The 23,881-nt window shown below is 39.0% G+C and overlaps 2 protein-coding genes across 2 annotated transcripts; one reads left to right on the top strand and one right to left on the bottom strand.

The window, feature by feature from the left end:
- Positions 1 to 8,951: 8,951 nt before the first annotated feature.
- LOC102808668 (muscarinic acetylcholine receptor M4-like) lies at positions 8,952 to 10,520 on the top strand. The gene has a single exon (XM_006816149.2). It carries the CDS (start codon positions 8,952 to 8,954, stop codon positions 10,518 to 10,520), a length of 1,569 nt encoding a protein of 522 aa, XP_006816212.2.
- Positions 10,521 to 13,069: 2,549 nt separating this feature from the next.
- On the bottom strand, positions 13,070 to 18,842 carry LOC100369616 (uncharacterized). Its single transcript, XM_085496572.1, has 6 exons — positions 18,668 to 18,842; positions 17,052 to 17,280; positions 16,014 to 16,532; positions 15,089 to 15,351; positions 14,438 to 14,623; positions 13,070 to 14,108 (listed from the first exon to the last, which is right to left on the bottom strand). Exons 2-6 carry the CDS (start codon positions 17,263 to 17,265, stop codon positions 13,176 to 13,178), a joined length of 2,115 nt encoding a protein of 704 aa, XP_085352698.1. The 5' UTR covers positions 17,266 to 17,280; positions 18,668 to 18,842; the 3' UTR covers positions 13,070 to 13,175.
- Positions 18,843 to 23,881: the final 5,039 nt, after the last annotated feature.

The raw sequence follows: 23,881 nt of genomic DNA, 5'->3' as shown, positions 1-23,881 counted from the left end.
TATTGAAGGCGAAGTATATAATGTACACATGTCAATAGATCTACGTTAGCGCCGTCTTTTGTGCCACTACTTGTAATTTTCGATTTTAATATGAAATACATCATTCACGTGGTTGTACCCCTACATACAATGAATGTAACAGAACTCTTACAGAACTCTTGTTTTCAGGCGCATGGACTAGAGGAGTAGCAATGTCGACACAAACAGTAAAATTGGAATTTCTATCAGCTGTCCCGTCTGCAATTGGCGCTTGGGAAGCGGAAATGACTTTTTACTAATATCCGTTTCAATTTTTGTTGTCAGTTTTTTCCTGGTGGGAATAGAATACAAACTAGATTGGAGAATCTATGATGCTAATGCATGTTAACAACGTTATATTCAAAATAAGCTTACCAAACCATGTATGCGACCATATATTAGTTGGCGAACCCACGTGTCGCGTTTCCGATCTTGTTGTATGACAGACATAATGGGATGTACTGAAGCAATATGTTCCGATCAAGCACTACTGCTGACCCAATGCGTACTGTTATTTAAATTCAGCTTTATCCAAGTTTAATTTACCGTGGTACTTTTGGCTGACGTAGGATAACTAGCAAATTATTTCATATAGCGTAATTATATACAAGGTCTCAAATAATTACTAGGTTCATGACAGCCCAAGTCGTAATTACTAGGTTCATGACAGCCCAAGTCGTAATTACTAGGTTTATGACAGCCCAAGTCGTAATTACTAGGTTCATGACAGCCCAAGTCGTAATTACTAGGTTCCTGACAGCTCAAGTCGTAATTACTAGGTTCATGACAGCCCAAGTTGTAATTACTAGGTTCATGACAGCCCAAGTCGTAATTACTAGGTTCATGACAGCCCAAGTCGTAATTACTAGGTTCATGACAGCCCAAGTCGTAATTACTAGGTTCATGACAGCCCAAGTCGTAATTACTAGGTCCATGACAGCCCAAGTCGTAATTACTAGGTTCATGACAGCTCAAGTCGTAATTACTAGGTTCCCGACAGTCCAAGTCGTAATTACTAGGTTCATGACAGCCCAAGTCGTAATTACTAGGTTCATGACAGCCCAAGTCGTAATTACTAGGTTCATGACAGCCCAAGTCGTAATTACTAGGTTTATGACAGCCCAAGTCGTAATTACTAGGTTCATGACAGCCCAAGTCGTAATTACTAGGTTCATGACAGCCCAAGTCGTAATTACTAGGTTCATGACAGCCCAAGTCGTAATTACTAGGTTCATGACAGCCCAAGTCGTAATTACTAGGTTCATGACAGCCCAAGTCGTAATTACTAGGTTCATGACAGCCCAAGTCGTAATTACTAGGTTCATGACAGCCCAAGTCGTAATCACTAGGTTTATGACAGCCCAAGTCGTAATTACTAGGTTCCCGACAGCTCAAGTCGTAATTACTAGGTTCCCGACAGCCCAAGTCGTAATTACTAGGTTCATGACAGCCCAAGTCATAATTACTAGGTTCATGACAGCCCAAGTCATAATTACTAGGTTCATGACAGCCCAAGTCGTAATTACTAGGTTCATGACAGCCCAAGTCATAATTACTAGGTTCATGACAGCCCAAGTCGTAATTACTAGGTTCATGACAGCCCAAGTCGTAATTAGTAGGTTCATGACAGCCCAAGTCGTAATTACTATGTTCATGACAGCCCAAGTCGTAATTACTATGTTCATGACAGCCCAAGTCGTAATTACTAGGTTCATGACAGCCCAAGTCGTAATTACTAGGTTCATGACAGCCCAAGTCGTAATTACTAGGTTCATGAGATCCCAAGTCGTAATTACTAGGTTCATGAGAGCCCAAGTCGTAATTACTAGGTCCATGACAGCCCAAGTCGCAATTGCTAGGTTCCTGACAGCTCAAGTCGTAATTACTAGGTTCATGAGAGCCCAAGTCGTAATTACTAGGTTCATGAGAGCCCAAGTCGTAATTACTAGGTTCATGAGAGCCCAAGTCGTAATTACTAGGTTCATGACAGCCCAAGTTGTAATTACTAGGTTCATGACAGCCCAAGTCGTAATTACTAGGTTCATGACAGCCCAAGTCGTAATTACTAGGTTCCTGACAGCTCAAGTCGTAATTACTAGGTTCATGACAGCCCAAGTCGTAATTACTAGATTCATGACAGCCCAAGTCGTAATTACTAGGTTCCTGACAGCTCAAGTCGTAATTACTAGGTTCATGAGAGCCCAAGTCGTAATTACTAGGTTCATGACAGCCCAAGTTGTAATTACTAGGTTCATGACAGCCCAAGTCGTAATTACTAGGTTCATGACAGCCCAAGTCGTAATTACTAGGTTCCTGACAGCTCAAGTCGTAATTACTAGGTTCATGACAGCCCAAGTCGTAATTACTAGATTCATGACAGCCCAAGTCGTAATTACTAGGTTCCTGACAGCTCAAGTCGTAATTACTAGGTTCCTGACAGCCCAAGTCGTAATTACTAGGTTCCTGACAGCTCAAGTCGTAATTACTAGGTTCATGACAGCCCAAGTCGTAATTACTAGGTTCATGAGAGCCCAAGTCGCAATTACTAGGTTCATGAGAGCCCAAGTCGTAATTACTAGGTTCATGACAGCCCAAGTCGTAATTACTAGGTTCATGACAGCCCAAGTCGTAATTACTAGGTTCATGACAGCTCAAGTCGTAATTACTAGGTTCATGACAGCCCAAGTCGTAATTACGAGGTTCATGACATCCCAAGTCGTAATTACTAGGTTCATGACAGCTCAAGTGGTAATTACTAGGTTCCTGACAGCTCAAGTCGTAATTACTAGGTTCATGACAGCCCAAGTCGTAATTACTAGGTTCATGACAGCCCAAGTCGTAATTACTAGGTTCTTGACAGCCCAAGTCGTAATTACTAGATTCCTGACAGCTCAAGTCGTAATTACTAGGTTCATGACAGCCCAAGTCGTAATTACTAGGTTCATGACAGCCCAAGTCGTAATTACTAGGTTCATGACAGCTCAAGTCGTAATTACTAGGTTCCCGACAGTCCACGTCGTAATTACTAGGTTCATGACAGCCCAAGTCGTAATTACTAGGTTCATGACAGCTCAAGTCGTAATTACTAGGTTCCTGACAGCTCAAGTCGTAATTACTAGGTTCATGACAGCCCAAGTCGTAATTACTAGGTTCATGACAGCCCAAGTCGTAATTACTAGGTTCATGACAGCTCAAGTCGTAATTACTAGGTTCTTGACAGCTCAAGTCATAATTACTAGGTTCATGACAGCTCAAGTCGTAATTACTAGGTTCATGACAGCCCAAGTCGTAATCACTAGGTTTATGACAGCCCAAGTCGTAATCACTAGGTTCCTGACAGCTCAAGTCGTAATTACTAGGTTCATGACAGCCCAAGTCGTAATTACTAGGTTCATGACAGCACAAGTCGTAATTACTAGGTTCTTGACAGCTCAAGTCGTAATTACTAGGTTCATGACAGCCCAAGTCGTAATTACTAGGTTCATGACAGCCCAAGTCGTAATTACTAGGTTCATGACAGCTCAAGTCGTAATTACTAGGTTCTTGACAGCTCAAGTCATAATTACTAGGTTCATGACAGCTCAAGTCGTAATTACTAGGTTCATGACAGCCCAAGTCGTAATCACTAGGTTTATGACAGCCCAAGTCGTAATCACTAGGTTCCTGACAGCTCAAGTCGTAATTACTAGGTTCATGACAGCCCAAGTCGTAATTACTAGGTTCATGACAGCACAAGTCGTAATTACTAGGTTCTTGACAGCTCAAGTCGTAATTACTAGGTTCATGACAGCCCAAGTCGTAATTACTAGGTTCATGAGAGCCCAAGTCGTAATTACTAGGTTCATGACAGCCCAAGTCGTAATTACTAGGTTCATGACAGCCCAAGTCGTAATTACTAGGTTCATGATAGCTCAAGTCGTAATTACTAGGTTCCTGACAGCTCAAGTCGTAATTACTAGGTTCCTGACAGCTCAAGTCGTAATTACTAGGTTCCTGACAGCTCAAGTCGTAATTACTAGGTTCCTGACAGCTCAAGTCGTAATTACTAGGTTCATGACAGCCCAAGTCGTAATTACTAGTACTAGGTTCATGACAGCCCAACTGGAATTACTCAGTTCATTGTCTGGCCATAATCAATCGCTTTCATGTCAACCCAAGTCGTAATTATTTAGTTTCATGTCGAAATTACTTGGTGACATACCAGCCAGAATCGCAGTTACTTGGTTTTGTGCCGGCCCAGTTCAGAATTACTCGAGTTTTCAGATTTGAGAGACTGCTTAATGTCATAGCGGTCATAGTCTTGCACTGAATATACATCTCTTTAAGATTAGTATATCATCTAGAACTAGATCCTACACAGTAAAATGTAAAGAGGAATCATGTACGCACGCCAATTATTCCGGGGCTGCCGCTACATGATACTGCACAGGCAAGATATAATATGGATATGAGCCATGACGATGAGCGCCGTGCCTATACGAGTAATGAAACACAACGGTCAAGATATCACACAAAGAATGCCAGTAATGCCAGCTGTGCAATGCTGTAACGTTGCTAACGAAGCCGAGGAAAATATGAATGATCTGGGTACCAATGCTAACATGTCGTTCATGATAACGATGACGATTTTGTTATAATTTAGATTTTGTTTCTAAACTACTCTAAAAATGACTAGATTGCTTATGTTATGCCATAATAGATTACAACAAAATGATGTGATATGTTCATGTCAATGATGTGAGAGCAAATCGAGCTAACGTAAGAGATTATGACAGCCAGGTAGAAAAGACATCAGATAATGTATAAAGTACCCCTGTTTCTGGGATCGTTTTTCGTCACTCAAAACTGTGTTATAGTCTAGAAAAAAAGATACGAGTCCAATTCAATCTGATGTTTGTTTGTTTTTCTACACCGCTTTTTCTCAAAACTCGTACCTGTAATTGCCAATAGAAGAGCGCATTGGACTGTGGGAAAATCAATGTTTATCAAGACAAATATCTCACATGCGCGGTGCGACGACCACCGCCTAGTACAAAGACAGTACACTGTAAACACAAACATGATAAACAATAGTAGCTAAAACCAATAACAATTGCAAATAGTTAGTACGTAAAACACGTTTGAAAATTACTAAAATTTGGTCAAATGATTTTAAATGAGTTTATTTAATAGAGTAATCCTAGGTGTAGATGGACATTTATTTAATGAATGTAGTGATTTGTGTAACAATAATAAATGTAGAACATGTCTAAGGATTTGTAATGATTGCAAATTGAAATGTGTTTATAGAGATGAAATATCACGTGCTGACTTTTAAATGTTGCTTTTAGTGCATAACCTTGTAAATGTGTGTTGAATACGATCAATCTTCATAATTATAAATCGCTGTTAACGGCACCACACTTGTACTAATATCTGCTAAACTATCTGCTATTATCTTTATAAAGTCGTCGATTTTATTTGCAAAGTATGATTCGCATAAGTAACATGCTTTTTGGACACAATTAGTAAAGCAGTATTATGCGAGGTTTCATAGTAATGATGAAAAACATTACAATCAAATATTCTATTTATTAAGTTCAATTTAAGATTATGTGTGTTATTTGCCATGCAGATTTACAAATAACAAAGTGTTCAATGCGACTGCGTGTTATGGGTAAGGCTGTTTGTACCCGGATTTATACTACTGATTTACCAGAACCTCCCCAGTGGAAAACGAACACGTTAACTGCTGTAACATCGACCAGCTAACAAAATTATAATCTTTTCCTGATGCGACCAGAGATCGTACATGTATTACACCGGTTTGAAATTTTGAGCTAATTTGCAAGGATTGTTTTGGCCGACGATCACGGATGCCAACGTTAAATCATCTCATTAAAGTACATGCAAGTCGTATTTACGATATTCTACGAATCATGTAAAAATATAAGACTGACATGAGTATTTGAGTATGACATGTATTTAACAACAGACAACGAAGACATGGTATAGTGGATTGAATTAATAATGCCCGAGAAGGCATAGATGTCTTCTTTAATCAGATAACTGTATACATACGCATCGTATTCTTTCAATTTTCATGAAGTCAATAAACGACCCTAATTTCCACAGATAAAATCTTCCATCTGAAGGGTGTTCAAGTGTTGCCACTTCATATAGACATACATAATGTTTGATTAACTTGACCTTAATAACAACAAATTTTCATCACAAATCACATGAAGCGAATAACCCAATTACACGTCATTGTTTGAGTTTATTTCGTCAAAGGGATGGACGATATAGTAACCATTGCCACCATATATACGTTATTGCTAATCGAGTACAGATACAAGAGGGTTCATATTATGAAAACAACTCTAGTGTTAATAATCTCGAAATGAATGTGAAATGAACGAGGTGTATATAGCGAATAATAATGGTCTGTAATGCTCATCGTAGCATTAACTTCTGAAAAAAAATCATTACTGAGTACAAATGCATTACTACAGTTCTATTATGAATAACACATTATTGACAAAAATACTTTTACTTTTCACTAACATCAATATATATTGATTATTTTGGCGTCATAGAATGGACTTTAAATTAACGTAATCCGGATATGTACAGTTGACTGTTTTTGAAATCTCCTATTTTAAATTACTTTGTCGCCATGATTTGAATTGTTTCACTGGTACAAAGCACTGACATCAATTCTAACACACAGTCTGTTGTTGCACATGTCTTTATTCATTATGTGTGTATATAGACATTGCAACATTTAAATGCAGCCCACGACATATTCTCTGTATTCTATATTGGGATGAGAAACCTCTGTGTGCGAAGCAGCGTAAGTGATGCCAATGAATTCGATGTAAATAGCAATCTAAGAGTTTAAAACAGCTTCTAGTAATTAAGTCATGGAGGTGAAAAAAAATACTTTTCGTTAGGTGGGGCTCGGCGAAATTTGACAGTGGCCAAGCGTCTGAAACCCGCTGGGGTATCCAACATTCATTCAAAGGCGCTATGTAGAAGGAAAAAGTGAAGTCATCTCTAGATACCACTTTAAAAGGCTAAGTAATAGAAAGGTAATTCATTGACAGAAGAGGCGGATTGTTAAACGTCGTATCACTTGGCTTACTAATAAAGTCTCGTATCGCCGTAATGCCTCCTGTCGTAGAGGGTACAATTAGATGAAATGAAAAAGTTATGAACGGCAAGAAGTTGATCTGTCCAAATAAAGCTAGCTCTAATCTTAAAATGTGATTAACGTGTGGATATCATTTCAGGTAATGCGTCCACCCGCAAGCATGAATAGCGGTTCTACTGAAAACCCTAAAATAATCACCAGTTCTCAGTGTATAGTATTGCGCACGAGTAATTCGGTTTCTATGTCAATATCCATCCAATAAGCATGTCGTGGTTAAAAAAAACTATAGTGATTGGCTGCGGGGAATAGTAAATTTATTGTGTATGTGTCTATGTATACAATCGACGGATTATTCGAAATACATACCGTATGTTCGCAGTCGGCTGTTATAATCGTGGATGACATCACTGTATATGGGCACATTTCGCATACTTTCGACTGTATCTTTACACACAGTAGTATACAAATATTATTCCATACAATTCGGGGAAGTTCAACTAGAATAGTGTAAGTCCTTTTATTATAATGAAGTACCGCAAGAGCTGAACTATTCTGCATATTCACTAGATAATTTGAATACCGGAATTATTTCCCTCGTGTTTCGATTACACATAGGTCAAATAAGATGACGTCAAACACTCAAGTAGATTGTATAGCATACAATACAGTAATATTGTTGCCATTACTAATAAATTATGATCACGCTGTGTCCACCGTAAATATAACACACCCATTAAATATAGCAAGTCGAAATTACATAACTACGCAGAAACGCTCATAAAACAATTGAAATATTGCTGTCAGAAAGAAAGTTCCTTTGTCATTATGTATGACACAACCCTAGCCTACGTCCACATTGGCATTATCGATTCAAGAACGTTCTAAGTACTGGACGTGCAGTCCAGAATGTAAAGACTGTGCAAGTAATTTTCAAGTTGCCAAGGTGATTGCCATGATATGAGAAATGCACATCCAAATGTGAAATTAAATGCAAACGAGAAGCCACGAAAATGAGAGACGTCTTAATAATACCAACAACTAATAACCTAAGCTAGCTACACTAAGGCGTTTATGTACAGTCGATTGAGCTGAATGAAATAGCCCGCTGAGTGGCATTACTACATGGATGGTTTGAAGTCCATGCTTCGTTGGAAGACAATATGAACAGTCATTTGAAAACATCACGCCAGCAGGCAAAGGGACAAAGGAAAACACGGTTCAATCAAAATATTAAATTTCTGGGACTGTCATGCCTTTTGTGTGGTGAATATCGCAAACGCATGGTCGTTGTGCTCTCCTTGTATACCTTAATAATATTTGTTCACATTCATTTGAATAATAAAATAGCTAATAATTAACGCAATGCTAATTTAAATTAGCAAATAGAACCTGGCCTTTTGATAGTCTAATATCACATGACATTGTTATACCTTGCCATGGAAATGTCAGCACCAATGACACACCTTCTAAATAGAAATACAACCAATTAACGCAATATATCTTTATTCTTACTGTACGTTTGCAACAATCAGTGTCACCTCAATTTTCCACCGACCTGCGTCATATAGTTTGATTGGCAGTTACTGTGCTGTTAACGCCCTCTACTGGGATCCACGATGTTTGTACAAGACAGGTCTCTATGTTGGAATCGCTCTCACTCATACAAAGTAGGCGTTGACTGTTGGGCGAAGAGTTAGTTTATATTCTGGGGATGTTCACCAATCTGCAGTCACCGAAAAAGCTCTGTATCTGAAATTCCTGTACTCTTGTCCTGCACACAGTGTGTATTTGTACAGGTATGAAGATTAATCGAACTAGTTGGTTTTTCGTTAATGAAACCGTGTTGCCATTTTTCAACATCTCCAGCTTTAATGCCACAAGGAATGGAACTGGTAATTACATCGATGGTTACTTGCCTTTATATGGACCCCTGGCTTTTTACTCCATATTAGCAGTGCTTTCAACTATTGTCCTGATCACCGTCGTGTCAAATTCGCTCATCATTCTATCATTTATATACAACAAGAAACTTAGGAAATTGACAAACTATTTTTACATGAGTTTGGCCATTTCCGATTTATTGGCCGGACTGTTTGACATGCCGTTAGGGGTTTGGGAGGTGTTGATGGGATACGAAGACTGGCGATTCGGTAAAACTTTATGCACAGCTTGGATGGTGTTGGACTACTGGATCTATACTGCTTCGACGTACACTATGCTGGCAATCTGCATTGACCGATATTTCGCTATTTTACACGGTTTACGCTACAGAAGAATGCGTACAAATAGACTGATTAATGGTATGATCATATCATGCTGGGTTACTGCATTCCTGGTAGAGGTTCCCGGATTGGTGTTATGGGAACCCCTGTCAGGTGTGAGTATCGTCGACTATTCGTATTATTGTGATGTAGAATGGGCGGAGAATGAGACGTATGCTACAATAAACACACTACTCACGATGTTCATACCATTCTCTTTCATACTAATACTGTCATTTGCTATTTGGATCGCTCTACGGCATCGATCTAAAGCATTAAAGGGAAAAGACGGTGTGAATTTATTGGGTATAAGTGCAGCTTCGAGTATTTCAAAAAAATGCACAGATACGCAAATCAAAGTACGTACCATCGACGTCGGTGTGCAGACATCTGAGTGTGAGCAGTTCGAACGTAGCAACAGGATTCAGTATTGTGACAAGTCGGTGTCAACTGCAGATCTAGAAACATTGTGTTTCACTCAAGAGCTGGGCTTAGGAAATGGCAATGTAAAGGGAATTGAAAACACTGGGTTCGTATTTGAACACGAGTTGATCGAGGGTGAAATACTCCCAACGGACTTTTCTCCTGAGCAAAGTACACCGTCTTCAAACGTGGAGTGCATCAAAGTCATTCGTATTCACGGCGAAATGAATGGTAATGACGAAACTACCAGAGAGGTTGAAGCAGACCAAGACAGAACCTCACACGCGCAAACACGTAAGAAATACGAAGACGTTTTGGGTTCAAAGCAGGCGAGCACAAAGCATCTTGAAAGACTGAACACTTTGAAGACAACATACCAGTCGAAGAACAGACGCGGCGCCGATATGAGTCGTCTTGCTGGTGATAAACGGGCTGTCATGTCCTTTGCCATTCTGCTGGGTACGTTTCTAGTGCTGTGGACGCCTTGGTTCGTCATCGCAACTCTAGAATCAGTTTGTGAGGAAACGTGTGTAATGGGAGATACGCTGTATTACATTGCATCATGGTTGATCTATGTTAACTCAATGATCAATCCTTTTATATACGTGTTTAGGGACGCCGAATTTAAACGTACTATATCTGCTATTTTGTTGTGCTTCTGCTGCCGGAAAAAAAAAATTTAGCGTGTTTTCAATAATACTACATTATTAGTTTCACGGTATATTACATACAATCTGGTAAACATAATGCATATTCAAGAAACAATCCAATGTAGAAACCATACGGGTAAGGGTTAAACTGTCGCTCATGTGTTTTTAATATTTAATTACATATGTACTCACCGTAGAGAGAAAAATCAAATACATTCTCGTGTTAGTCATTGTTGTAACCTTCCTCCATTGGCGTAGCTGTGAATGTGCTCGTGATCGCAAGCAGTGCGTTAATCGAGAATATAGCCATGTTTGAATTCACTAAAACAATTACGTAGTATATTGTTTATATTCATATTGAATATTTAACATTACAAACTTTAACATCACATTTGGAGCATTAATGTATAATTTTACTTAGTATCTACACTCATTCATCAAACTATTATATAACTGAATCCCATTTGATAACCGCTTTCTTTTATTTGTGGTCAAATTAATTCTTTTTCATTTCGTCATATTTAATATACCCTAACCATTATAAACAGATTTAAGCAGTTACAAATATAATAATTGAGTTTGTTGTTCTTACACTATAAACACTCAATATGACGGTTTGCTCGAAAGGTAATACGACTTATCTGCCTCAGTCTGTTATCAGTCTAGAAACAGATATGCATACGCTCAGGAAAGCTATTGGGACTACTTTAGCGTTTAAAAAAAATAGTGTTTAAATAATTAAGTGTGTAATTATGTATTTGCGTGGTTGGTTGGTTGTAAATTGCCATTTTCGCATGGGAATAGACAAACAAACGAGCGCTATATATATACACAGCGTGTGCTCCATTAGTTTGTAATAATCTGTTTGCATAACGGATTGTACGTAATCTACCATGCACGTAACACCTGTACAGTCTGGCCTCAGGACACTGTTTTGTTTTGCTTGTACTGTCTATATATCTTACAAGTCACGGTTTCTATAGTATTATTAGTCGTGTTTCAGTCACGGTAATACTCCACTACGCCAGTACTCACTTCAGCGTGGTATCTGCGTACACTCGTTAAACTTCTAACGAGCTCTTGTCGATGGCAGACATAGTTGTTATTACAATATCAATATTGTATGTATGTATTTGTTACCCTGGCTTCAATTGTAGTTTTAAAAACAATCAAACAGTTTATATTAATTCTCTTGATGAATTTTAAATCCACTGTCTTTTGGTCACATGTAACAACAAATCAATAATATAAAATAGATTAATTAATCTAGTAACGAGACAATAAAAAAAGGATCCTCGATCGATGGTTTGACTGTGTAAACAGGTCTTGCCGTTGCTATTATTGGCAATGCCTTTAGCCCTTCGTCAAATGTGAAAGTAAATTACAATGAGTATTGAAATATTGTGTACCTCAGTTGAATTTGAATCGAGATTGATTAGTTTTTTGTTATATATACTCGCGGCGGTTAGTAATTGGGGTCGCAGATGGCAACGATTAAAACATACATTGTTGCAATATACTTTCCCAGTACTATGAAAACAATGTTGGATTTCAGTTTCCAGTGAATTTGCAGGTACATGTAGATTAATGTGGTTCTATAACTAACTTTATTTGCAAATTCGTCGATACCGTTAGTTTGGCGAATCTGCTTCACAGCGCACCTATTTTAAGCAGTACACACATTCGCATTCATTGAATGAATAAGGCATTACGCGAGTTTAGCATCTACATATCAGGCACCGGAATTCAATGCAATTCGAGTCAGTAAGTTTATCTTTTTAATAAAAATAAAAATCCTCGAAGGGTTTCCGTTATCTGAGGATTTGGCAGCTGTTCAATCGCAATACAATACATTCATATTGACATGACGTTTTTTTTTATTATCGCTGAATATATTTTTTGTAGATTTTATCTCCACAGTCCATTTTAGGTATTGCTGCATAATGTGTATATAATTCTCTGAGTTCTACATTCTAATGTATATACGGTATTTATTGAATACATGCTTTCGGTCGAGTTTGTTCGTGACACGGTCGATGTGTTGGGATTGAAGATGAGAAACTCTCCCAGGGATGGGGAAAACATGTGTAGTTTATCATTTTCTTCACTTTTTGCACTGTAACACTTTGTTTTGTTATTAATAAAACAGTTTCTTATACCATTGTCCTTGTAGTATATTATGTACACTGATTTCTTTCTTACCTTTTTCTTCATATTCATATTCATCGCATCAATTTCAATATTTTCTAACGACCAGCCCCTTATATGCCCACTTTACTATTGGATTCATGACTTGAAACTTTTCCGTGGTCAATTTCTCATGTTACCCCGAGCGCACCTCATGTGAAAGACACACTGGCATAAAAGAAGATTCGCCAGCGCGGTCTGACGACGAGTGAACAAACCCGCTGGTTGTATCTATATTTGTTTTGACAATAGTATTATAAACTGGATAACAATCAGACAACTAGGGGCGTTTACATTTGATGTTAACGTGTGAAACCATACATTGAAAGCACGATATCACGAGATGCGTTGGTCGTTCTGCTCCTCTCCATGGTTACCTTACATTACCTGACAGCTTTGCTTTGCTCGACATCTTTTATTTGTATTTATTGTCATATGTCAATCTATAGAATTATACTTATATTAAAAAAATCAATTTACATAGTCTTATACATAAAAATGTTACAAATGTAAATGCTTGTTGCCAGAGTCTTTGTCGTCCCGTGGTGGCGTTGGGACAAATCTTACACTCTCTATGGCGACTCTTTGGTGTGGTCTTTTAAGTAGTCCCAAAGATGGCAAACATTTTTCAAGTACTGTCGGCTTCCCGATTACACCAAAATCACTACTTTTGTCACGTGAAACCACAACTTTCGAACGTTTTCTTATTGCCGTTTTTACTTTTAGTACAGGTAAAAATGTTTGTTTTGTGGAAACTCTCGGAATAGTGTCAACAATATTGACAACTGGTTTTCTCCGACGCACAAAACGTTTCGATCGTTCGGCCATTGGAGGCGGGTGTGGCAAATGGTAGTACACCTTAGTGGGCGGGGGTTCAAGATTCGTTTTATTGATATGTTGAGAGGATCTCTGAGAATAACTAAAAATTGACACGGGGGATTTTGGGAGTTTTAATGCGGGAGCACCGATTACTATAAGGTCCCTGTATGGACTGGCAGTTAGCCGAGAATCTGATACAGAAACATTATCACTTGGAGAGTATTGCAATGTTAGTTCTTGAATATCCATATGGTGTTGAGATGAGAGAGATGACGCATTGCTCTCAGTTGATTGGCAACTTTTGATACTGCTTTGTGAAGTATACAATGCTTCGATATTGATTGATCCCAAACTTACGTCACTGTTATCGCTAAGGCGGTCTTCAAAGTCAGAATTACCTTCCAAGAATGTTAAGTGCTTGCGTATCATATCCCGCAGCTCGATCAGCGCCGGTAAATGGTCTGCAACGTCGCCAACTAAAGAGGATACGGCCGGACGACTACCTAACTCGTTATCCGAGATTTCTTCAATCACGCGAATTAAATGAATAGCCTGGTCTTTGGGCAAATGATACATCCATCCTGTCTTGAGGTTTTCCCTTACGCACCCTTGAAGCTACATCGGGGACATAAACATGAAGTGATTAGTCGTATCAGTATATGAAACATGTCACAATGTGACAAAACTAAAGTTATGTCAGTTTCACTTTTGACTGAATTGGAAAGAATAGGTTTAATTCTGAGTATGTCTGTATGTCTTATCGTGAATGACCACGGACGTAAACATGCCAAGCAAATACGAGTCTCAAGATAATTGCGTTGCGTCCCTAATAAACTTGGCTATTAATAAACATGGTAATCGAATACACAAATGGCGAACAGCACTGATATTCTGTTACAAGATAACTCTGCTCAAAAGATGGATAAAATGTAATCTCTGTTTACCCTGTATGGTGTGTCGTGCTCATGCTGATGTTTCGATCCAGTAATTACATCACATTTCAATAAGAGAATTACACTTCCTTCCCGTTCCTTGTGAAACCGCAAAGTTTTGTTATTACCGCATCGATGGCATCTGAAAACGCTGCTCGACTGTAATGGACCCGGTGTTCTGCTGATTCCTGGTGAAAGCTGTGTGACAGAAAGGTCGTCGGGGTTATTGAAGCATACGTGAATCTAATAGGATATTATGAGACATGATTTGACTACTATAACATTCCATTTTTCGTATAAAATTTGAAAGGATAAGATGCAAAGATAATTTTGTTCCATGTATGTTTCGTTCTGATCGTTGATTAGACCTATTGAGGTGGTCTGAACCTTATATCAATAATATCTTCAGCCATGTCGTACTTTTTTTATTTATGCAAATGTGTTCGTTTTCAATAACACTGAGTACAATACGTGTTGTGATAAAATACATTTTGCCGAGCATTGGTGGCATAAATCGCTCTCTTGGCAACTGCCGTTGCTAGGATTGGTGATTTGCTGTTCTAGGAATGGAGTGATTACTGGTTTCTACCAAGAGGGATGACGTCATCCTCCTTTTCTTGTATGACGTGACCCACCGCCTCTTCATATGACAATTTAATTTACCTGTGAGTAGTTCGTGGCATGTTTGCGTAATGATTTGGTATCTTTCTGTTGAACATGAATTTTCGTCATAAAAGTCAGCTTCTGTGGTTCGTCTTCGGCAGACCAGCCAAAATCTTCTTTCCAGAACCAGTCATCAGAGAATCCTTCATAGTATTCGGCAGCGTACCCGCCTTTCATCTCGTTTCTGTGGTAACCATTCCAGTAGTAATAATGCTTCTCTTTTTCTCCTTTACTCTTCTTTGCTTTCTTGGTTGACCCTCCCCCTGTTAATGAAACAAAATGAACTCCTTAGAATAATTATGACACTATCGGGGCACAATAACCATACTATGGAAATTACCATACATATTACTTTGATATGCGGAGCTCTTTATCAGTAAATAGAATTAGCAAACACGTTGAAATATAACTACTCCGTAAATCGCTGAGTTCAAATCTCCGTCTATCTCTTCGGAACTATTTACTGGATTTATCCTATGTCCAATTGAGCTGACCTCAGATATGAACTGTCTATATCCCTTACAATAAACCGGACGCAGTGCGGCGTTTGTGTGTATGAACTTGACAAACAGTGATTGAATTTAGATATCATCTCTGTAAATTGGCAGCACAATACATGCAAATTGAATTGCAATAATATCGTTTCATGTACTTCAATATACTTTGATTTAATTGTGAATGAACTGCAGTTGATGAAATTATCTTAGTAGTACATACACATAATCACTGTGTATTTTGTCGGTCGAAACTGGAGTATTGCATTGCTCTGTTTTGAGAATATATTTACATACTGGCTAATTTGATAAGTACTTAATCATATGTTATCCGTAAGACTGTAGAGGTGACGAGTAATCAGTATATGCACGGTATTCGCTGGAGATAACAAACAAACCCTGTAGTGTAATATCGGGGGATCTTTACTCACTTTTATATCTGGATTTATGATGTATTTCCTTGTACGCCGGGTATGTCGTCTTCTCCCGACCATAGAACACATCGTAAACAAGTTCTGCTACAACCTCACCACTAACAACTGAAAATATGTCATTTTTGTCTTCAACCGTCGACGGGCTTCCTTTCAAATTATTACATTGCTTTTTACGATTGCGTCGATGGTTCGGCTTCTTTCTGAGGTCATCTTTGAAAGAGTATTTACGTGATGCTGGTATTTTTATTGCTTTGTCTGTGTGGGTTTCGGAAATTTGTATGCAGTCTGCCTTCTCTCTTAACAACTCAGTGGTTTCGTGCTCGATCAAAGTAACTTTCACATCGTCCACTGAATGTAGATCGAAGTCTCTCACGCAAGAAGCGAACTCTCTGATTTTTTGCTGTGAGCAAATATATTGCTGTAATATCTCAGAGAGTAACCACCTTTTTTTCTTATTTAAACTGAATTTCAAATAGCCACCGTATTGTTGTTGATCACTCAAAAGTTGTGTATTACCTGGCAGGGGAAAAGACGTCAGTTAATATAATTGAATTAGGGTAATCTGAGATGGTAGTGATTATCTTGGGGCAGTAAAAATAGAAAAACTGAACACACACATGCAACTTTTAAGAGGCATTAAAGTCAATACCATAACAACTTATGTTCCAAGCACAATGGGACATACCGAAGCCTCGTGAAAGCCTCAATAAGTAAACTTGTCAATTGGCATTTATTGTGTCAGTGTGGTACGTACAACTAATGGGTTGTATTGACAACTGCATGCACTGACTATACATCACAGATCTCTTCACCAACAAGACAATGAAGAGGTACGCTAACGACCACAGAAAGCATGTAATTAGGAATCACATTAGTTTGCCATCTGAATCAAATAAATGTGCAACAATTCGCGCACCATTAGTTACGCGTCTATCTTCGCACGCGTCTATATTTGTTGTGGAAACGAGTGTGAAATTCATGTTGCCATTGTCCCGTTGTCCCTTCTCTCAGTCTTGTAAAATGTATTGTTTGTACCTGTGTGACATGCGAAAAGCTGGAGATTTCCATCCTCAACTGGATAACCATCTTGTAGATCTTGGATGAGACTCTTTTCCTGCCAGGCAGTGCAGTGACTTGACAGCTTCACGTACTTCGTCACAGAAAATAGACATCGACGGTGAACGGTTGGACAGCATCGTTTTAGCGTTCGGTTTGTCTCAATGCCAAATCTCGCGTTTCTTTGCACCATAATACCAATATATATCTGAGAATATAAATGTATTTAAGCTGTCGTGTTATAAACATATATGTACCACAAAACTCATTGAACACTTATTATATGTCAGTGTTAAAGACAGATGCGTTAGGCAGAGATGATATTTTCCTAGATACGTGTTATAATTCAAAAGATATTGACCACAGTCATCAACTCCGTAACATGTCTTCGCGTAACAATGATTTTAAGACCAATCGTAACGATTTCTAATTTAATATTTCACGATACAGTAAGATATATTTACAAATCTAACCAAATGACATTGTTAAACTACCCCTACAAGTTTGATATGAGATTCTTTGCAGGCAATCGGCTAAGTATATGTCGTTTACTGTGAGCGCTAAAAGCAACCCAACCAGAAATACTGCAATATATCTCACTGTTTGCAAAATAGCAATATTGATAGTTCAATAATATTTTGCAGCGATAAGCTAATATCAATATGGCCACTTCGTTAGTTAGACTGTGAGCTATTTTGCAATACAACTGGTTGGTTTGCCTTTTCGTCCAAAGCAATGCTGAAATGATGAAACAGTGTTGATTCATATTTTTTTTTGGAATGTATCATAATGTCTCCGCTCTTTGTTACATATACTGTTACGTTCGATTTTCTATTTTATGATGACTTGAAATGCACGTGTCTTTACTTTCACTGAGCGGCTGTCTGTTTCTTCAAACATCATTTCTAATTTCGAGATGGATAATATATTTAAGTAGATGTTATGACTAACGTTTGCCGCAGGGTTTTGTAAAAATGACAAATTTAATTACAATAACATTATCTCACCACACGTTCATGTAAAATATGATTCGATAAATGGCTAAGTACGAAATATGCATAACGTGGCTCTTTCTGAGATTACATCGGTGTGTATATATAATGTGAATTTCTGTGAAAAGTATGTGTATTTGTTAACGTCAATAACGTTTCTTATAAATTAATGAGAAAGTAATTCGCCGTCGGCGTTTATTAAGAACTCTGTGGGTGCTCTGTGAAAGCCGAACATAAGGTTTCTTCAGTGCCATGAATTAAAAATGAGGCCATATAGACCAATGTCGGTAAATTAAAAACTCTGTGATACGAACAAATTACCCCTTTGTATTCAGCAAATGGAAACGGGGGCAAATATTCAGGTCAGTGAATGAAATGATATTTTCACCGGCGATGGTTTGTCAAGGAAATGGCGATTCGCTGTAATTAATACGCGTAGGTGAAGTGTATTAGAGGGGTCACCGACCAAATTATCCAATTATAATTTATTGGATGGTCGCACAATGAATTAGTAGTCGATGTATGGTGGCGGTAATAACATGGAGCGACTGCAGTAAGCTTAACTAAGACGGCAATAAATTATTGAAGAGACTCACTACGCACCGGTCACTTTCTGTTCAGACAACGACTTCGTCGTCCGTCTGCTCCATTCTAAGTTCTATCCAGAACAAACGATCCACGCTGTCCACAAGTCTTCGCTACATGCTGGTGTGGTTGTTATAGTCGGTGGTTTTATGGAATGGGAGTATGGTTTCAAACATACAATGTGTATTCTATGTGACGCCTTTATTTATTTACAAATGGTATCCATGACTGTGAATTGTCTTATCGACCTTTGGGTCAAACGGCCTGACGCCCTCAGTGGCGTGACACCCTAGTAAATTATCACGTTCTTTTGCAAACCAAATGAAACTTTTTGGAACTACTTGTGTGAAAAAATTACACCGTGATTCGAGTAACAATTAGTTTGCTTGACGGGACATATTATTTGATGATATCGCGCGTACATACATACATACAGACATACTCACAGCGAACATTCATTTCCCTTTAACAATGCTACATTAATCTCAATATCCCAATATAGAATACAATTACATTAATTGTAGTATATCCACTGGCAGATCCAGAAACTCGGTAAGGGGGCGCTCCTATTGACGTGGGCTGGATTTGTCAGTTGATTTGTCATATTTTTTTGCTGGCTGAAGGGAGAGGGGCGCCTGGCGCGCCTCCTCCTAAATCCTCGCGTGATATCTAAAAAAAGTTTGGTGGGAAAATATTGGCCAACATTTTGGCGGTAAAAGTTCCTAAATTTGTTTGGCGGGAAGTATTATTTATACTACATAATGAGAACTTGAATAACGCAGCATTTTACAACACTATATAATAATTGAACAGTTTTGGAAACAGCTGGTTTGGTCAGTCTTAATTCTGTGCTCTTATTCCTTATTGTCTAGATGTTCTAGCAAAATGTTAAGTACATATATGATAGTCATACCGAAATTGACCAATAGAGAAAAGAAAAATGTTTCCCTCATATATCGTAAGGGCAAGGTAGAAGCACGTGTTAAAACACATGGGTTTTCAATCAAAACAGTTATAGTATTATCAGGGGGAAAATTCTCTTCTCTCGGGTTCTCCACACTTGTCAGGGGGGGGGGAAACTCGTCTCGTCTCTCTATCTCGTCCCCTTGAGGTACGGGATCGGGAAAGTCACTTTAACTTTACAGTCAAATAAGGCACACACAACGAAATACGTTTCAACTCTCGTCTTAGTCGATCTTTTGGAGCACTCTATAAGACACAGCGCCCTGGGGAAAAGTCCCCAAGACTCTCACAAAGCTGAACCAAGACTCGCCCAAGACTGGACTGCCTCAAGGCTCGCCCCTGGACTGGACTCTCGACTGCCCAGGACTGCACTCTCTCTCTACTGCGTCTATCGTGCTGTGCTCCCCAAGACCAACTCAAACTCTCTTTATTCATTTTCACAACTCTAACCAATTACAAAGCAGTAAAAAGACTCTAGGGCGTAACCTTCAATCATAAAGCCAATCACACTAAGTACTGAATACGTCATATCTTTTGATTAATCGTTCACTACATTAATAACTATGGATGTAAACTGTCAGAATGAGTAGTCTAAAAAGCGGCGGTTATCTGGTAATTAGTTCCAAATCACTGAGCTAAGTTCCGTCCAAAACTTCAAATAGACCCGAACGATGACAGACATAACACAGCAATTCAGCTAATAATCAACTAATTAAGTCGGTCAACAGATACGCGAAAACAAATTCATGACAGTATTTTGAAAAAGCGTTCGTATTACGACAACGGATAAGGGCAACTACTTAGCATGTTCCTAATGAGTGGCGGCGGCAAGGGGGGATGTTTGGGACGTTGCTCCTCCAAAAACAAGCTGAAAACCCTTGTGTCACCAAAGTTTGCCACTCAAAATGTAAGGGTGAGCATGCCCCCGGACCCCCTAGGTCGACGCAGATCTTACCCACCCATGCACAATTTCGTGCCGCCGCATCTGGTGATTGCTGCTATATTTCTGATTCAACTCAACTTTGCTTTGAAAATATTTTATATTTTGAAAATGAATTCCAAGTTTTAGTGTATTTTCAAAATAAATTTGCAATTCCAAGTTTACTTACAATACACGTATAATATGATCGAGTCATCAATCCTCAAGCTAGTAATTTGGCTACACAGAAGGTACGTTCCCATGACCTAATAAATAAACTCTTTTTTCTCATAGCGGATATTTTATTGTCGGAGTCTTAATCTCGAATGCCAGATAATATGATGATTGTCACACGCCTTTGTGAAATTGAATGTAATCTTAACTACATGTCGTGATTATAAAAACTCAAAAAACGTTCCAATCAAGTCATTGACAAAAAGTGTTATGCAGATTTTTTTAAACACCAAAAGGACAAAATGTTTCATTTTAACTTGAAAATTAGGTGTTTTTTTAATCACAACAATTGATGTGATTTTATAATGGGGAAAAGATATTTTAAAACAATTGGATGTAGGGTGTGTCGGAATGCTGTAGGTGCTGGAACAATTCAGTAATGTTGTTATACGTAGTTATTTGCCCCGTGTCTCACGAACAATACAATAACTATCGATAATGTTAATTTGTATGCCCGAAGTCTAAGATTACGTGCGTTCTACTCGCCAATTAATTATGTATACATACATTATTACATCGTCCCCGAAAGACGTGACTTCGAGTTGCATTATTTTTTTTCAATACTGTAAAGAAATCCCCACTGGGGGGTCTCGTTTAGGCTACGTTCCACCGATGCTGATATATCATAATCCACTCAAAACAAGTGTTGGTCTAGGATATCAGTTGTAATCAGTTGTTTGTGTAATTAAAGCAGAAGGGTCATCACCTGCGCACGCGCGGGAATTGAGTCCCAAGCGACGATAACAACACACGCTAAAAACGCAAAGGCTCATGGGTAGATGCTTGTTTGTTAGCAATGACACGCTATGGCCATCTGACGCATGCCCAGGTGACGACTCCCCCGCTTTAATATAACATAATGATTGAGTTTCACATTTCAGTCAGATTTTCGACAAATTGTGTTTGTCATATACCTCGTGATCAGCTACAATACAACAACACTCTGATGCGAAGGAAACAAATGGCGTACCAATGTCATGATATAGCATCTGCAAATCATTATTAAGATTGCGATAATAGACAGCCCGTGGCTATTCAAGATTTCAGGTTCATTGGATTCTGGGATTGCTTCTTTTTCAATTAGATGATATTACGTGGATATGTAAACTTTCATGCGTATACGTAGTGTTTACGTCAGGGAACGGATAAAAATGCATTCACATACGTTTAATTAGAAAATGTCAAGAAACATATGAACTGCACGTCTCCCGATTTGTGATATGCTGGACGGTCATAAAACTGCAGAAAGTAGCATCCGACTACATCCTAGTCATAGTGAGCATCACGTCCATTGCCTTTTTTTCTAGATAAAAAAAATTCCTACGCATACACGTATTCCCATAATGCAATGCGCCAAGATGACACACGCCGCCAATCAAAAATATTCAATCCCTGGTCATTAGACATACGAAAGAGTGATTGTAGTTCTAATTCTACACAACAAGGTCCACCAAACAATCGGTGATTAAAGTATCAAATCTGATAGCGTAAGAATATTTATTACCCAGTATTACCTAATGTGTATATAATAAAGAATAACCGCTCAGAGTAAGCCACTCAACAAACGTGATGTAACTCGCCTACTACACTATATACCCGGATGCAGTGTGGAGGAATGTGTATCATTCACTCGTCTTCAGGACACGCATTCTATTCCGTGGGGCCTGCTCTATATTCTATTAGTTACTTAACTATGCCCGTCACACGTCTCAGTCGGATTTAGCATGTTTTAAACTAAATCCCTTATATTATCAAGTGGGAAAGCTATTTCACGGTGTACAGTCCAGTAACACATCGAAGCGATAATCTAATTGTTATATTAGTATGGCTTGTAAATAAGCTTTGTCAATCACGAATTCACACAAAAGTGTTATAATACAGATTTGCGAAAATCGCTAAAAAAAATGGCGTATTGCACTCTGTTGTTGATATGAGTAAAGATGGTAGTCACTGTCGGGTAGCGCTTTCAAATTCCTTGTTTTTTTGCGCATCGCTCGGGATTTATATTAAACGCAACGCGACGCGACGCATAAGACTCATATCAAACACGACGCGTCGCATGGGACTCGTATCGAAAGTAACGCGTCCTATGGGTTCTATATGGAACACAACGCGTCCTATGGGTGCCATATCGAACACAACGCATCCTATGGGTGCCATATCGAACACAACGCGTCCTATGGGTGCCATATCGAACACAACGCGTCCCATGGGTGCCATATCGAACACAACGCATCCTATGGATGCCATATCGAACACAACGCGTTCTACGGGGGCCATATCGAATACAACGCGTCCTATATGTGCCATATCGAAAACAACGCGTCCTATGGGTGCCATATCGAACACAACGCGTCCTATGGGTGCCATATCGAACACAACACGTCCTGTGGGTTCTGTATCGAACACAACGCGTCATATGGGTGCTACATCGAACACAACGCGATATATGGGTGCCATATCGAACACAACGCATCCTATGGGTGCCATATCAAACACAACGCGTCCTATGTATGCCATATCTAACGCAACGCGTCCTATGGGTGCCATGTCGAACACAACGCGTCCTATGGGTGCCATATCGAACACAACGCGTCCTATGGATGCCATATCGAATACAACGCGTCCTATGGGAGCCATATCGAACACAACGCGTCCTATGGATGCCATATCGAACACAACGCGTCCTATGGGTGCCATATCGAAAACAACGCGTGATATGGGTGCCATATCGAAAACAACGCGTCCTATGGGTGCCATATCGAACACAACGCGTCCTATGGGTGCCACATCGAACACAACACGTCCTATGGGTGCCATATCAAACACAACGCGTTCTACGGGGGCCATATCGAAAACAACGCGTCCTATGGGTGCCATGTCGAACACAACGCGTCCTATGGGTGCCATATCGAACACAACACGTCCTGTGGGTTTTGTATCGAACACAACGCGTCATATGGGTGCTACATCGAACACAACGCGATATACGGGTCCCATATCAGAGACAAACAAATATCTGATAATATAGAGGTTCGGACCGATCTGAAGATTATATGTCATCCTTTGTTTATTGTTTTTCTTTTAATGGGATAGTATCGTTAGGATGCCGAAAA

The sequence above is a fragment of the Saccoglossus kowalevskii genome, chromosome 3 (genome assembly GCF_978046115.1).
Source record: "Saccoglossus kowalevskii chromosome 3, keSacKowa6.1, whole genome shotgun sequence".
NCBI classification, from domain to species: Eukaryota; Metazoa; Hemichordata; class Enteropneusta; family Harrimaniidae; genus Saccoglossus; species Saccoglossus kowalevskii.
This window is presented reverse-complemented; position numbering and strand designations above follow the sequence as displayed.